This window comes from Lonchura striata, chromosome 7 (genome assembly GCF_050655825.1).
Source record: "Lonchura striata isolate lonStrDom1 chromosome 7, ASM5065582v1, whole genome shotgun sequence".
Lineage (NCBI taxonomy): Eukaryota > Metazoa > Chordata > Aves > Passeriformes > Estrildidae > Lonchura > Lonchura striata.
The window spans coordinates 5566749-5582618 of NC_140709.1; the positions used below are offsets into that span (position 1 = coordinate 5566749).

General features: G+C 40.6%; 1 protein-coding gene across 2 annotated transcripts in view; it reads left to right on the top strand.

The window, feature by feature from the left end:
* The window catches only part of LOC110480621 (von Willebrand factor D and EGF domain-containing protein), a 186957-nt gene that overhangs the window by 65081 nt on the left and 106006 nt on the right, over positions 1-15870 (top strand). For both annotated transcript variants that reach the window (XM_085584840.1, XM_085584839.1), the window contains exons 7-9: positions 3849-4066; positions 7062-7135; positions 13253-13523. In XM_085584840.1, the coding sequence (XP_085440966.1) occupies positions 3849-4066; positions 7062-7135; positions 13253-13523 (563 nt within the window). The remainder of the gene's footprint in view (positions 1-3848; positions 4067-7061; positions 7136-13252; positions 13524-15870) is intronic.

The following is a 15870-nucleotide window of genomic DNA, read 5'->3' on the forward strand; positions in this document are numbered from 1 at the left end:
TCTTTCTTTTGCTGGCTTATAGTTTTTGTCTTAATACAGAAGGAAAAAATCATTCTTGTGCTTATGTATTATTCTCTTTCTAAACATTTAGGAATTTTTTTTATTGTATTAACTTTAAAACTTTGACAATGTCACTGAGAAAACTCTTGTCCTTTTACTCAGTAAGTGTTGTCTTCAAGTCAATCGGGTGGAATACCCTTCCTGCCTAAAGGTGACACGTAGGTATTTACTTTCCATTTGCACTAAATAAAACACCCAACCTTTTTTCTAACAAGTCACTTCTTTCTTTTCCTTAAGTGACTCAATGAGAAAAATGTTTAGAGATAGGATTACAGCTGCAGTTTCTCTACCCACAGAAAGCCAGCTCTAAAAAATGTTGGCAAAACCCAGATACGTCCTGATATTTTTCTCTTTTTAATTCCCTTTCCTAGCTCTCCTCACCACCAGCCAAGTGCTTAGACAGAAGAAAGAAAAATAATTTAAATGGTATCATAACACAATGAACTTAAACTGAGCAGAACCTTATGGTTCCAGCAGCTGTGTTGGCTCTTGTACATGAAGTACTTTGCATTTCTCCATGGCTCAGTGCTGCTCTTGGCTTGGAGTCTGGGCTGCTCCATCAGGAAAACATCCTCTGAGCTCGTGGGAATGGATTTCCTTGGATAGCCAGGTAGAGGAAAGGCTGCCTCACACTGAGGGACTGGGATGTGTGCTGGGACATCCCCACAGACCCCAAGCAGCTCAGACACTGAGGGTCAGACAGGAATTAGTCCCAGTCAAGGCCATTCGTTTAACTCATGTTTTTTAGGCATCCATCAAGACTTTCAGAATCTGACACTGAGAGAACTGGCCAGGAGCTCTCAGGCTGGGGAGGCTGAGCTCAGCACACTGGACTGAGACTGACCCCTTCACCAAGGTCTCCTCCAGTCCCACAGTGTGCACTTGACTGGAAGAAAGAGAGGATGCAGCACTTGCAGAAGCAGCTCTATTTTTAAGCTGTCAACTGGCTTGATGTGTTGGTGTCAGGAGAAAAGTACAGCTCGTCCAATTAACTCGTGTTTGAAGGAAGTTGTCACTGAAGTGGAAAATTTCTGTTAGTCTCAATCAACTCATTTCTGCAGCTTAAACTAAACCCAGCTCTAGCCCTTGGTTGCTCCATCCTGAGGCTGTTTCCTGGGATGACACTCGGGCTGTTATCTATTGAGCTATCCATATGTACTTAAGGCTGAGGATCTGCTGCTGGGTGTCTGCACAACCACATTTGCTCTGAGCCTTTATTGTCTTTAGGGCCCATTAGTTTATCTGAAGGAACACTGCAGGCTTCTGAAAAATGTGTGCTGGCCACAGTGCTGGAAATTAAAAATAAAAACCATTTTAGCTGCGATTCGTTTATATGGAATAAATTAACTGACAAGCTCCTTGTCTGACTGAATCCATATAACTACACTGTTGTGCTAATTATGTAGGGAATAAGTGATAAGAAAGCTAATTACAAGCACAGAAATATCTCTCCAAGTTCAGACAATATCATAATGAATGCCAAGGCACAGCAGAGCCACTGGAGTTCGTCTTCTGTTAAGTTTATCGCTACTATTTTGACAAGATGATTTTCTTTGATTTTACACTTTTGTTCTGGGTTTTGAGCACAGCTCATGGGGCTGTAATGGCAATAACTATTCCTCATGGAAACCTCCAATTTAATTGAATCAAGAACCTTGAAAATGAGCCAGGACTTTTCTATAAGATGTGAGGTGAGGCAGCCTTTAAGGATTTGATATGACAGATAATATGTCATTAATATCTGTAGATTTTAGTTCAGTTTCCATAGTACTGTACAGGGTTAATTTAAGTTATATTTCATGAGATTTTCCCATAAGGAATAGGACAGTGATTATTTGATTGTGTTAGAAATGCCATCTTAAAATACTTTAATACCATCTCTAGAAATTATTAAGCAATTCTACAAATGGGAAGAATGGTATAAAAAGCACTTATTTTGATACCAGAAAATCATTTCTTTTCATCTCAGATTAAATTTAGGGCCACCATTTCCAGAACTTTATTCTTATCTGGTGACAATTAGTGGTCTGTGAGAGAAAACTAAGTATTCCTCAAGAAACACTGTAAGTCATGAAATCAGCACTTAGATTCTGACTGGCTTCAGTGGGACCACAGTTTCATTTCCTATCAACAAAAGGATTCATGAAAGCTTGAGTGGCTTCTTGAGAAGAAAATGCACACTGAATCCAGTGCAGACCGGATGGCTCAGAACTAAATGCTATCATAATTCGGTGTAAGGGAAAACACACCTATGGAAATAAAAATCCAGGTTTACCTGAGACCTCAGCAGAAAGAGTCAGGATCTGAGAGAAGTGGATGCTGCCATTCTGACTGTGTGTAGAGGTTTCTTTAGAAAAGAAAGATACAGTGCAGTGCTATTGTCACACTGAATTTGTCACACACATCATTTCTCTACCCACCGCAGATGCTGACATAACCAGTATCTCCATAGCTATTATTTTTCCTCATTTTTAGTGAATTTATCAGCACAATACTTCTGTGAAGGATACAAATAAAACTATCATCATTTGGGACTGGGAAGCAAAACACCATAACATAACTAAGCCAAAAAATAGAAATACAGACCTGCTGCATTTGCCTTGCTGTTGTGGATCCATAGTTCACCAAAAACTTACTCAAGAACACTCCCTTTTCACATCAAAACACCTGTTTATTTTAAATTAAATAACTCCCAGCAGATATCTCCTTATCCTCCAGACAGTGTAAGAGAATTGTTTTCCAGAAACACAGATTTATCTCTTTGTCATGAGAACGACTTGTCTTCATTCACTGGGCATGGACCCACAAAGATAACACCATTGTCCCAGAAATATTAGCACCTGTGGAAAAATAGACACCACTGAGTTTTTAGTAAACTTTGGGGATAAAAAGGCAGCACAGTGAAGACTGCAGAGGGATGCCAGATTCAGTCACAAATGTCTTCATGCAAAGCCCATCTGGTTCCAAGTTGTCTTGCTTTGAAAAGACAGGTGTCTGCTAAGGAAGGCAGGAGCCTTCCTTGAAATGGAATAATTCCTCCAAATTATTATAATTTTGAAACTAAAGGGGCTCTCAGGCAAAGATATGAGAATAGGAATAACCGTGCTTTACTAGGAGAATTTAAAAAAATAAAATTCAATAGTAAAAAAAAAAGCAAACCACTGCCAGAGTCACAATACAGCCTGACCCCCTGTGTGTCAGGGAGGTGGCAGCAGTCCCATCCCAGGGTGGCTCAGCCCTCCTGCAGTGCCAGCTGTGCTTCTGCTGGAGCAGGATCCTGCACAAGTTTTCCTCTGGAGCTCCAGGGCTGGGGGAGATGGGCCTGAGCTCCTCTGGGAATGCAGGGGGAAGGAAGCTGCTCCTCTGGGAATGCAGGGGGAAGAAAGCTGCTCCTCTGGGAATGCAGTGGGCAAAGGCTGCTGTGGTGTTCTCCAGGTCAGATTGTATCCAGGTAGGAATGCTTGGCTCCTCCCCTGGGTGGAGCATCCCCCAGTGGGATGATGTAACTTTATCACCTCATGCAGTGACGCTCACTGGCCCATTAACAGCAGATATCTCCAGGAGGGAGGATTGGTTGTGGAAAAGATAAAGAAAACTACCCAATAACCAGAAGAGAACTGTCCCACCTCTAGCAGATGACAAATAGAATACATACCCCAGCTAAATCTTTCGACCTAAGACCCAAGGCATGCGTGTCCTGGAACAAGAAGCGTTTGTGCTGAACAGAACGCAGGGTGTGGGCGGTGCATTGGGTGACTTGTCAGACTCTGTGTTGGTGTTCTCTCCAGGCAGGCAGGTCCCAGGGCCCCCAGACATCGCCCTCTCAGCCTGCCAGGTGGATCTGCTGCCGGAGCCCTGCTCGGGGAGCAGCTGTGCAGCAGCCACGGTGACGGTGACAGCCGTGACGGACTTTGCGCAGGACGGGAACCGTGTCAGCAGCATCCGAGCCCACCCAGATGCACCAAGGGATTTGCTCTGGAGGGATTACACACCCAGGGATGTGAAGGTTAGGACCTAAAATTGGTTGGAAAATGTGGCAAATCTAACTAAAAGTCCTTTATTTTATTTTTTTCTTTCCTTTTTTTTTTATTTTTTGCCTTTCTTTTCCAAAGAAAATAAAATTTTAGGATGATTGTTATAATGGTTTGGGTTGGAAGGGATCTTAAAGATAATCCAGTTTCACTCCCTGCCATGGGCAGGGACACCTTCCACTATCCCAGGCTGCTCCAAGCCCCATCCAATCTGGCCTTGGACACTCCCAGGGAAGGGGCAGCCTCAGCTTCTCTGGGCTCCCTGTGCCAGGGCCTTCCCATCCTCACAATAAAGAATTTTTTTTCCTAATATCTGATATAACCCTGCTCTCTGTCAGCAGAGTAAAGCAAAACATTCACTTCACACACCAAGAAAACTAACATGGAATCCCCTGTGATTTGACAGATTTAGGTTTGATTATTAGTCAGCCCATCAGTAAGGCCAAGAGCTGGAACACTGGAGTGCTTCTGTCCACTGAAAAAGGGGAGTGGGAGAACATGGGTTAGGGAACAAGCACCTTTTTGAGAAGGAGGAAGGGGGAAACTGAGAGTTTGGAGAACATTTTCTGAAAAAGCAGAGGAAAGGCAGAGCCTCAGAAAGGAGAGAGGAGAAGAGGATTCAGCAGTGCCATGTTCAATTTGTGACTGCCATGAATTGCCAGGACACTTTCAATAACACGTGGCTGCTCCATCTCTTCATTTATACCACTACAAAATGTCCAAAATAAAAAAAAAATAAAATGAAAAAAAAAAAAAAGCAATCAGGAAGGCAAGCCCCACTTTCCCTGTAGAAAGCCTGGCTGAGTGATGTGGTGAGCAAGGACCAGCCCTTTCTCCATGAAGTTATTTCAGGACCTCAGCTGGGAGGTTTGAGAGCTGTAATCGCACTGCCCCAAAACATTAACCAGAGCACAGATTTGACTGAGCTAAATTTCTCAGAGCAGGGGCACATCCAAACTTAAATAACTGAAAACAACCTCCCAGTGAAATCCACAAATTCCCTGCCCTATTTTTTGTGGATTTTGTCATGAAAGAATAAGATTAAACTGGACCAAAATAATGTTTGTCTTCAAAGGTAAAATGCCTAGCATGGATGTATAACATTTTATCTCCAGAACTGGCTTCTTTTTAAGATTCTTAAAACAGAAATTACAGCTAATTCAGCATCGTGCACTCATACACTTACATTTTTTCTTGAAATTACAAATTCTTTCATTAAAATATGAAGATATATCAAGTGTGAAATTGAATATATCAATTTTAATAATAAATTCCATTTATCTCTGTTAAAACTTGATCTATGGAAACATAATAGACAATATTTCCCTTCTCCCCATTTTCCCATTGCTACTTTGTAGTTAATTAGAGGCCTTAATATAAGAGTTCTTGCAACATAGCAAGAAAAACTCCATGTATTGAAATCCACATAATCTTTAATCCTTCTGACTTGTTCAGATATTTTTGATTTATCTGAAAATTGAACAGAAATGGTGGGCAGAACATCCTGATACCTGTAAATGGGATTTCCTCATTAAACTACTTTCCTCATTAAACTACCAGGAATTGTGTCTTCTGCTGACATCATGCAAGAAGGAGCAGAGCAGGAAGGGCCACATGTATTTGTTTGTGCTAAATTTTTACTTAGGAAGTGTGAGGCTGTGGAGAAAATGGGAAAATTCTGACACTCTTCATATCACAGTAAATCCAAATGATACAACTGACTCCAGATCAAAAAGTTGTTCAAAGAGGGATTCATTTTTTCAGTCCTCAAGACCATCATTCTAAAAGTTTGGTGTGCCAGACACAGGTGAACATCTAAGTGTTTCTGTGTCATGGTTAAGGGGCATTTTGAAATACAGATTATGTATTGCTACAGGTGAGGAATGCTGTCAGGAACTGAAGTTCTATCTTCGCCCTCTAATTCATTTATTTAATTTCACTCCTGTTCCCAAAAGCCAAGTTCTGCTTTGTCACTGAAAGACTGCACAGGGATATAGCAGCCATCCTTCTTCCCTGCTCCATGGATCCTGGTAGCACTAACTGAAGTGCACCTCTGGACTCCTCATGGGCAGGGAGGGAGCAAAGAATTAACAGCCCTGGCCAAGAATCAGTCTGTCAGGATGGATAATGGAAAAAACATAACACTCCATCACTCCCACCAGTATGACTGGGAGCTCTTCATATCACAAATCACTACAGAACCCAGTCCTGCATTTTTGGGAGCTGGTCAGCAGAGCACTCAGACGTTCAAAAAACACCCTTGTGAGCAGAGCTGGCACTGCCTGAGATTCAGATGTCACAGCTGTAGAGCCCTGCCTCTGCTTCTGCAGCCACATCTGCTCCCTGCTCCTCACAGCTCCTCTGTGACCCAGCTGGTGCCCAAGCAGTCGAGGGCTGATGCAGATGAAGATCTCTGTAGCTGTAATAGATCCTTTCCTGTTTCACCCACATAAAGCAGAGTGGTTTGGAGTCTCCTCATCAATATCTGATCAATATCCACATCAAATAGATAAATCAGCCATTCAGATGCTGTAATGGGAAATCCGAGGTCAAATTAGGGGACTGGCAGCTACTACTAAAACATGCTAACGTTACTTAACTACAGCATACCTTTTTACCATACTTCAGGCATTAAAATTAGTACAATTTAATGAGCACCCTATTCTCTGGTAATTTCAGTGAATTATCTGCTCTTTAGCAAAAAGTTTTAATAAAAGACTTCAGCTTTTACCAAATAAAGGAAGACATTACATCAGATGAACAGGAACACTTTGAACTGCCTCATTGGCTATGATTAAACTCTGTTGTTTGAAATTGAAGCCTATTTTGTCCCCATCTGCAATCATGTTTCAGAAGTCAGATTGTAGTTTGCACTTAACCCATGAATCTGCCCCTAATGTTTTGTGAGGAACAGTAATGAACGAAAACTGCTGTGTAGACTGTATTCATTATACATTTCATTTTAACTAGGTCACAGTTCAAGACCTCCCAACAGGGAACTGCTACTCTTTCACTGATCCACACATTATCACATTTGATGGATGGTGAGTATTTTACTTTGAAATAATTTGGCTCAATTACTGCAGCTATCAGTTTCTGGATGTAGCATGCATTTGGGTTTACATTAGAATATCAAAAAAAACATTGAAGAGGTTTGCTTACAATGAGGAATGTACTCCTTCAACAGCACAAGTGGTTTCCTTCCAGCTGTGTACTCCTTTTAACAAAAGGACTAGAAATGGATTAATCTCTCAAAAGCAATGGCTTTGAGTCTGAATAATTTTTACAACACAAAGGTCAGGTTCTAAAAAGTTCTTCAAATAGAACCATCACTAGTGGTTTGTGAGGATGTCTACACCACAAGTCATTGTGTTAGGGACACCCCAGTGCCACCCAAGTGACACATTATGTCACCAGGGCAGCACAGCACACCCAGGAGTTCAGCAACATCTGCTGCAAAAGCACTAATCAGAAGGATGCTCTTGATTTCTTCTGTTTCCAGAGCTGATTTATGTCCAGCTGGAGTTGACAGACATAAACATAGTTGAAAAACCCCAAAAAGATAGCTGTAACGTCCCAGATAAAAAAAGTGCAGAAATTATAAGTGCCAAATGTCAGAAGGAGAATGCAAAAATAAAGTTTTACATCCTTCTGTAGTGTCCAAATGTCCTCCTGATTTACCCAGCAATAAGCTGCTTAAAGATTACTGAGCCAAAGTGGTGCCTTTGTGTTTGACAGCCTGTACTGTATAGAACTTTTCCACATTTAACTCCCCTAATCGTTCATTAATCTGTTTAGCCCAGCTAACTGGCATCACTGAATTTTTTTTAAATTTGCACCTGGCCTATTTGATCCAATGTTGCAAATATTTCAGATGACATTCCAACTTTGTCATTCCACCATTAACCTCCTGATGGCACAGACAATGACTTTGGGTGCACAGCATGCACAAGGGCTTGGCAGGTGTGAATTTCTGCTATCCTGATATCCCAATTTCAGTCCAACATGCTCTGGAGGTGACGTCTGAAATTATGTCAAAGCTGGAAAATCTGCTGGTGAACTGTGAGTAAGAAAGGCAGTGACTCCATTAAAGGTTGCACTTCTGCTTCTAACAGAGAATTCACATAAATTGGGCAGTCGGAGAGGAGATTAACTCTGCTTATCCGTGGTTTCCCAGTCCCCCTTCTGCTTTGCTGAACAGCATTTAAATGTGGCCAGGAACTTGTTTCATACAAGTTTGGGTGCTTTTTTTGCTTAAGAAGATTCATTAGAGCTGCAAGAGGTTCAAAGGTATTCCCATACCTCATGTAGCTGCAATTACTTCAACTCTGGGATATTAAACTAGATCAGAGTATTATTTCAAACCTCTCTATACATTTATATTCCAAAATACTCCCTTTTGATTTAGGGCTGGGAACAGGCAGTGATCTGTCAGATTCTTGGGTTTAGGGAGTTATAAATAGCTGAAAAATACCTCTTGGAATGGGGACACCCTTCCAGCCATGAAGCACATTTTTACATTGCATCCATGGGGGGAAAAAAAAGGTCTAAAACCAAATAAAGCAATTTTATCTGAATAACTCGTTTTTTAATCCTATTGTTGATATCACACAGAAATGCTTCTAAGCAATTTATGCTCTGTTCTGACCCAGGGAGTTTGGAAAAACCCATCTGTCTGTGTCATCCTGCCTCAGAGTCACACAGACTCAAAAAAGGAAAAACCCAGGATCACCTTGGCCCCTCAAAAGCTGCATTTTGTTCCTTGTGGAAAAACATTCACCACTGTTCTGTCCAGTGCAGCTTTAAATGAGCCACACTGATAAGACTTCCTCCATCTCAATAACTAGGTTATTTCCCTAAGATGTATCAGTTCTTGATATTCAACCAAGTTTCTTACCCATCATTTCACAGTCCCATTACTCCTATTTATATTCCCATTTATTATTGTAAATAATTTCTCTTTCAATTATTATAATGATTAGGCTATCTTATTGCACATCAGTTAAGCAACTTCTCTGATTGCCTGTCCAAAAAAATTGTTACCACGTTAGCAAAGTATTTTAAAGCTCTGTCTTTAAGGAGTGAGGAAAGCAATTCCTGCTTCTGTCCTGGTACAAAACTATAATCTGAAGGCAAAGGCTGACACAGAGGTCTGGAAGGGAAGAATTCCTCTTTTTTCATGGAAGGGAATCTGGTGGGAAAATGTGTTTGAAATGAGAACCTTTATGTGGTTTCAAAATTTAAATTAAATTCATTAAAAAAATTAAAATTTGACTTCAACAAAAATATTTATTTGAATAAATTTGGAAAATTGAAAAATGGTACAAAAAATAAAAGACTGGAAGTGTTTTGCTTATTGGCAGTACAATTTTCTTACTGAAACGGCCACTTCCAATGTAATTTTAACTTCTATTGTAATATTTCCAATGGTTTTAATCTGACATAGTGAGCTCACATTACATCTGAGGTAGTTAGCTATTCATTAGACAACTGAAATACCCAACTCCCACTCCTTAATAACACTCCCCTTTCCTGTGCCTCCTGCTAATATATGTCTGTAGGAATATTTATCTTGCAATCTTTTCATTCTTTTCACCAAAGGCAGTGACTGAAAATCAAAGAAGAATGTGTCATATTTTACAGCATAAGCACAATCAATTTGTGTATATTGGAGCGTAGATGTGAAATAATGTTAATTATACCAGCTAAAATCCAGAGAGAGCACTTCCTTTTATAGCAAAGTACCTTCTAAATTAAACAAATGTGAAAGCCTGGTAAAGCAAAAGTATAGCCCTCATTACTGGTTATGGCACATTATAAATATAAAAGCTTTTCACGCCATAAATCGCAGATTCTTAAATATGAAGTACTAGCTTAAAACTAAATATGCAGAAAATCCTTTTAGGGCAAAGTAAAAAGAAATTTTTTTTCTTTTTTTCTTTTATTGGGGAACTATATACATCATTTATGTTATTTTGCATTTTGCCTAACAAAAAAAAAAAGGTTAAAAGATTTTTCAGACGTCTCAAAAATTTACACTAATCTATATTATCACAGCAGTATCATCACCAAGGAAATGGCAGCATTTGCCTGTTGGCTTTAATGGCTTTCATCACAGGAGCCCACAGCTAAGTCCTGGGCATGAGTAGCCCTGCCAGGTGCTGGGGTTTTGATAGTCTTCAGCAGTTTGGTTGTCCCCAGGCATCCAGTGCCTGCTGAATACAATCCAACATCTGCTCTGAGAACAACGTGGTGGGACGAACACTCTGAAAGCAGAGAACGTCCTTCAGCGTCACCCAGCTCTTCATAGGGTCAAGCCTACCACAAAATAGTTCCTAGTAGCAAAGAAAGAAGGAGCCTGGAGCGCCATGCCAACAAATCAAATCATTTGGTGGCAAAGCTGTGGTGGAAAACCTTCAGGAAAGGCCACAAAAAACACTGAATTAACACAAAGGTAAAGTGCAGTTTGGTGGAGAGGAAGTGCAGGATGGGAGTTAATTGAACACTACTAGGAAGTCGTTGTTTACATATGTCTGTACCCCCTTCTGTCCCTCTCTTATGATTTACCAACAGAAATTATTCCTCTAGAAGCTCACTGCCATCAACAATCACTCAAGCCATGACTTTGTGCCAGGACAAGAACTTGCTTCCCCCCTTGGAATACAATCTAAGCACACAGAGGGGGAGGGAGGGAAGCCCTTTTCATCCAGTCTGCCCACTGCTGCAGACTATCAGGGAAGCAGGATGGGGAAGTGCACTGTGGAGGGAGATTTAGACACAAACAGTGGTGCCTGGTTCACAAGGAACACGCAGAACTCCCTCGTGCAAGAGTTGCTCTGAGCCTACTTCAGGCATTTAGTAATACAGGCAACTCTAAGGTTGTCCAAAGAATCATTATCACAATTACAGTTGTATAAACATCACAGAAGTTTACCTGACTACATCCAATTATCCATTCAACTGACTCGAAGGTGCCTGAAAGCTCTGATTTAGGCACAGTGCAGGTTCATTATGTGCTATGCAATCTATGCCATGACTTAATTGAAGGACTCAGAGTGACTTCCAGGAGGGCTGGATTGGATCCACTGTCAGTGATTATTAAGCAATAAATAGTTCCCCTGACTGCAATGACATTTATATGCATATGCAAAAAAGAGCCTTCTTTACCAGACAGAGATGATTAGTCTGGGTACAGCCAGCCTGATGCCTGATTTCCCATCAGCCTCCTTAAACACCTCTCCTAAGCCGATTCTGGAGAAGGAACCTGTGGAAGGTGCTCTCACAAAATATCCTCTTTCTCCCCCACAAAGATATACAAATGGAGTGAGTACTAGAGGTTGAAAGAGATTATCTATTTTTTATGTTGTCTTTAGTTCTGATCAATCTTAGCAGCAGCATCTATGAGGTGTAATACAGGATTTATGTATCTGATTAGAAAATAGGATGAGACAGAACCATTCAATATCTTATCACTTTATAGCCAACCTAAGTTTTTCAAGATGAAAGATAAAGTCAGATGTTTTTTCTATCAGAGAAAAGGAGCTGGAGTTTAAATTTTTTTACTGTGTTTTAAGCTACAAAGTTATCTATAGCTTTTTTTCTGAAGAGGAGCAAAACACAGAAATATGCATGTGAAAAAGTCAGTTTGCAAGCCATTTGTTCCTCTGCATAAGAAACATTAATGGCCTGAAACAATGTGGATGTTTGTATGGCACTGTTTTAAAAATAATCCTGTTACTTAGCAGAAACATTTTATACATTCCTTCTAATGCTTTATATTGTAGAAAATAATAAAGCTTCTTATTATAAGCATATAGTTTAGTTTCCATATTAGTTCATTTCATAAAAATTTATGAAATTAACTAATATGGAATTGCAGCGCCTTAAAAGAAAGCAGAATAATCCATTGTTTTTAAAGATTGAAGCTGGCTTATAGGGGGAAAACATCAACAACAAATATTAAGTATATGGCTACTATATCCTTTTATATAAGAGAATAAAAAAAGAGTGAGAATGAGACAAGTTTATGGAGTGAGAGCACAAAGAACAAGCAGAAAAGGGCCCTCTCACAGGCCTCTGTTGTGGAAACCCCAGAGGTTCCAGATGGTTCATGCAGAGACCAAACATTTGCAAAGTTATTAAATTTATCTTATCCTGCTCTTGCCTCACCCAGATGGAGCAGGGATGTTCCTTACAGGAAAGAATGAAAGTCCTAAATTGTTCTCCACGCTGGCTTTTGCTGATTGCTGATTCATTGAGTGTGAAAGCTGTGCTTAGGGGCAAATCGTTGAGGGGGAGGAACAAACTTCATTTTAGCTGGCTTTCAGCAGAATCCCAGATTTTCATTGGAAGCCTTTACCTAGCCACAGCCAGACTTGAAATATTTGGTGATTAGTCACAGAAGAGGTTATTTGAGCACCGATTTCCCTTTGAAGAACATTGTGCTCTAAAAGCAACCAGTTAGAACCAAAATACATTTATTAAGACCTGGAGGCAGGAAACTTCTTCCCATTTGTTTTATATCAAATATTTACCCTTTTTATCTATGCCCATTGCCATGGCAGCAGCTGGGACACAACTCCTGCTTTTCACAGGAATTCTTAGGCGCTTCCAGCTAGCAAATGCTGTGGCGTTCCCTTGGATACAGAGCCAGAGAAACTCTTCCCCATGTGTGCATGGTTCCCTCCTCCAAGGCCAGCCAGCACTCTGCTCTAATTATGGAGCAAGAGTGCCAACAAATACTCAACACATGTGTGGCAGCAGCTCTCTGGCCACAGAGAGCAGGCACAGACTTTCCCGGGCATTTTCCTGGGGAAGGCTGTGAGAAAATCAGAGAAAAGAATGAGACACAATTCTTATCTCCACTTGTTGCACCTGCTGTTATGCGCATGAAGAATGTGTCATGGAGATTTGTTTACCAAAAAGTGATTACTTCATTAGACACTGGATGGTGTTTGGATTGATTGACCAGTTACGTCAAGGCTGGATGGGATGGGCTAAGTATAGTATAATATAGTATAGGATGATTTAATAAAGCAATTGATCAGCCTTCTGCAATCATGGAGTCAATGCTAATTATTACCCAGCTGGAGGCCTGTGGCGACACACAGGTACATGCTGAGGGTGTCTAACCCTGTCTTTGTTTCTTTGTGGCTGTTCAGGCGCTACGACAGCCACAAAATCGGGACGTTCCTGCTGTGCCGCAGCGAGTCGCGGGCGTTCGAGGTGCACGTCCGGCAGTGGGATTGTGGCGGCCACCGCTCCGCCACCGCCTGCAACTGCGGGGTAGCTGCACGAGAAGGGGGTGACACCGTGGTGCTGGACACCTGCAATGGCCACTTTCAGGACAGCAGGCCCCAGCTGACCATCAAAAGCACCGAGACATCGCCACAAGTCAAGATCCTGAAGTCATATGGAGGCAGGAAAATAACAGTACGTGCGTGGATGGTTGAGCGCTCTTGTGGTGGTTGTGCTTTGAGAACACGTGTTTAATATTTCTGCGTTATCAATGAAGTTGCTACAAAAATATCTGAAGCCATCAGAGTGCCTCCAGCCAAATGTACTGCAAAACAGCAGGCAGGGAAGTAGCTGGTTAAAGTGTTGGTTTAGCAAACTGTAAAACAAAACAAAACAAATACCTCTGGAAATTTCTTGGCGACACAGCGGAGCTCTGGTAGCACTGCTTACTCTCTGCAGCACGGCAGCCCACTCCGTGTTTGCTTATGCCAGGCACTACCCAAGCACATCACATAAAGCAAATTTCTTTGCAGAGCTCAAGATATAAATATGCAACGAAAGATCACAGGTAGCAGAGTAATGGAGTTTTTGAGTGGAGCAGTAAGATGCTATTAGTCAGATCCAGAGAGCCCCCAAAAGCTATGAAAATGGGCTGTAAATGTGCAACATTTGCTGTAACATAAAGCATTTGCCTAAACAAATATATGGCCACAACTTACTTTGCATAAGTATTGCTTATCCACACTAATATACTGAAATTACTAGAAAAATAAGAGCAGGCTGCACCAGGGGTTTTGGTAAGGAAAAGAGCTGCATATTATGGCCAAGAAGATAATTTTATCCTCGAGTTGTATCATCAAGATTTACTGCCATGAAATGCTTTGGATGAGGATCGATCCACAGCAGAGCCAGAATGATGCAGGAAGTGCCTGTGCTTGGCTCTCCTTGTGGTCTCACTTGGAATAGACCTCAGGAAGGTAGTAATTGAAAGTCTGTTAATTATAGAATAGAGAAAAAGCAGGAATCAAGCTGTCATTTCATTTTGCAACTGAATGCAATATAATTACTGTTTTATTCCTAGGATAATCGTAGCAAGGAATCCATATTCTCATTTACACCTGAGGTAACAGGGCAGACTGGGGACACAATATGAACCCTGCTGTGACATGACTGGGGGTCTACAGGAATTGTGCAGCAGTGAACAAGATCCCTGAGCACACCACCGAGCAGGGTGCACCCCAGTTCTCCCTGCACTTGTCCATCATTATCCTCATGCAGCTCAGGAACTGGCTCCCACAACGTTCAAGGAGGATTGGAATCGGGTTGGGTCATGCAAAGTGGCAGCTTCCACCAGGCAGTCACTAAAAAACTGCAAACTCAGGTCTCAAAAAACATTCTTTGAAGCCTCAATTAGCAGCATTAAATTCAGGTTGGATGCATTGCCCCAGGCAACAGGAAGGGAAAGGGTTAGAGCCCTCCAAACTCCCAAAATAAATCCACACCTGGAAATATTAATCTGGACAGCACAGAAGACTGGGCAGCTCGTGCAGTTCTGATTGGGAGGGTTTTACACACAGCCCTCTAGAAAAAGCCTGAAGTAATGGAGAACTAAAATGGGCAGAATTATAATTTAGTGAAGCCAAACTCTGAGTAAACTCTGGATTCAAGCACAAGAATAAACATATGAGTTTGTTACACCTTCACAGATATGAGTAGATTTGATGGGGAGGAACTTCAAAGGGACCAGAAAATCTCCACCCAAAATAAAGGAAAACAAAGGACATTATTTGAATGAATAAATTATATTTAGGCAGGGGCCACTTAAAAAGGGAAAATAGTTATTTTGAAATTATTATAATGAGATGTTTGCAACTCTAATGTATTTTTTTAAGATTAACTGAAAATATTTCATTTTGGATAAAAAGAAAGTATTAATGCTACTTATCAGGATAGTGTATTTCTCCTCCCTCTCCAGGCCCAGATAATTTTCAAATAGTTTTTTTAACCTGTAAAAATACAGCAAATAAAAAAAAAATCAGTTGAACAGGTATTTTCTTTTTGCTTTTTTTTTTTCCTTTTTATTATTTGGTTAGTAAACTAATCTGAAAAATCCATTATCCACACAGTTACTTCTTGTTTTGAACCCTGCCAAGTTGGTTTTTTTCCTTTTAAAGGTCAGTGTAAGCCTACCACTAGCACTTTAATGAGAAAATTGCTTTATCCACTTTAAAACACAATCATTTTCTGGATAATCCAGCCTTGGAAAATGAAACAATTGTTCAGAAGGAAGAAAGATTGTTTTTCAATCTTGGCAGTTTCTTTAAAAAAAGTTATTATTATAAAATTATTAATATAAAAGACACAAGGGTGGCCTTATTGTCATGGAAGCCACGTCAAAAATTAGCTGGTAACTTACCACTGTGAAAACTTCAATGGATGCAAATATTAATTTAAGAAGAAAGTACTCATGCAGTTATATATTTATGTAATGCTATCAGATATTAATGCCATGGAATCTGAAAGCAAGCTAAATAATAGCACA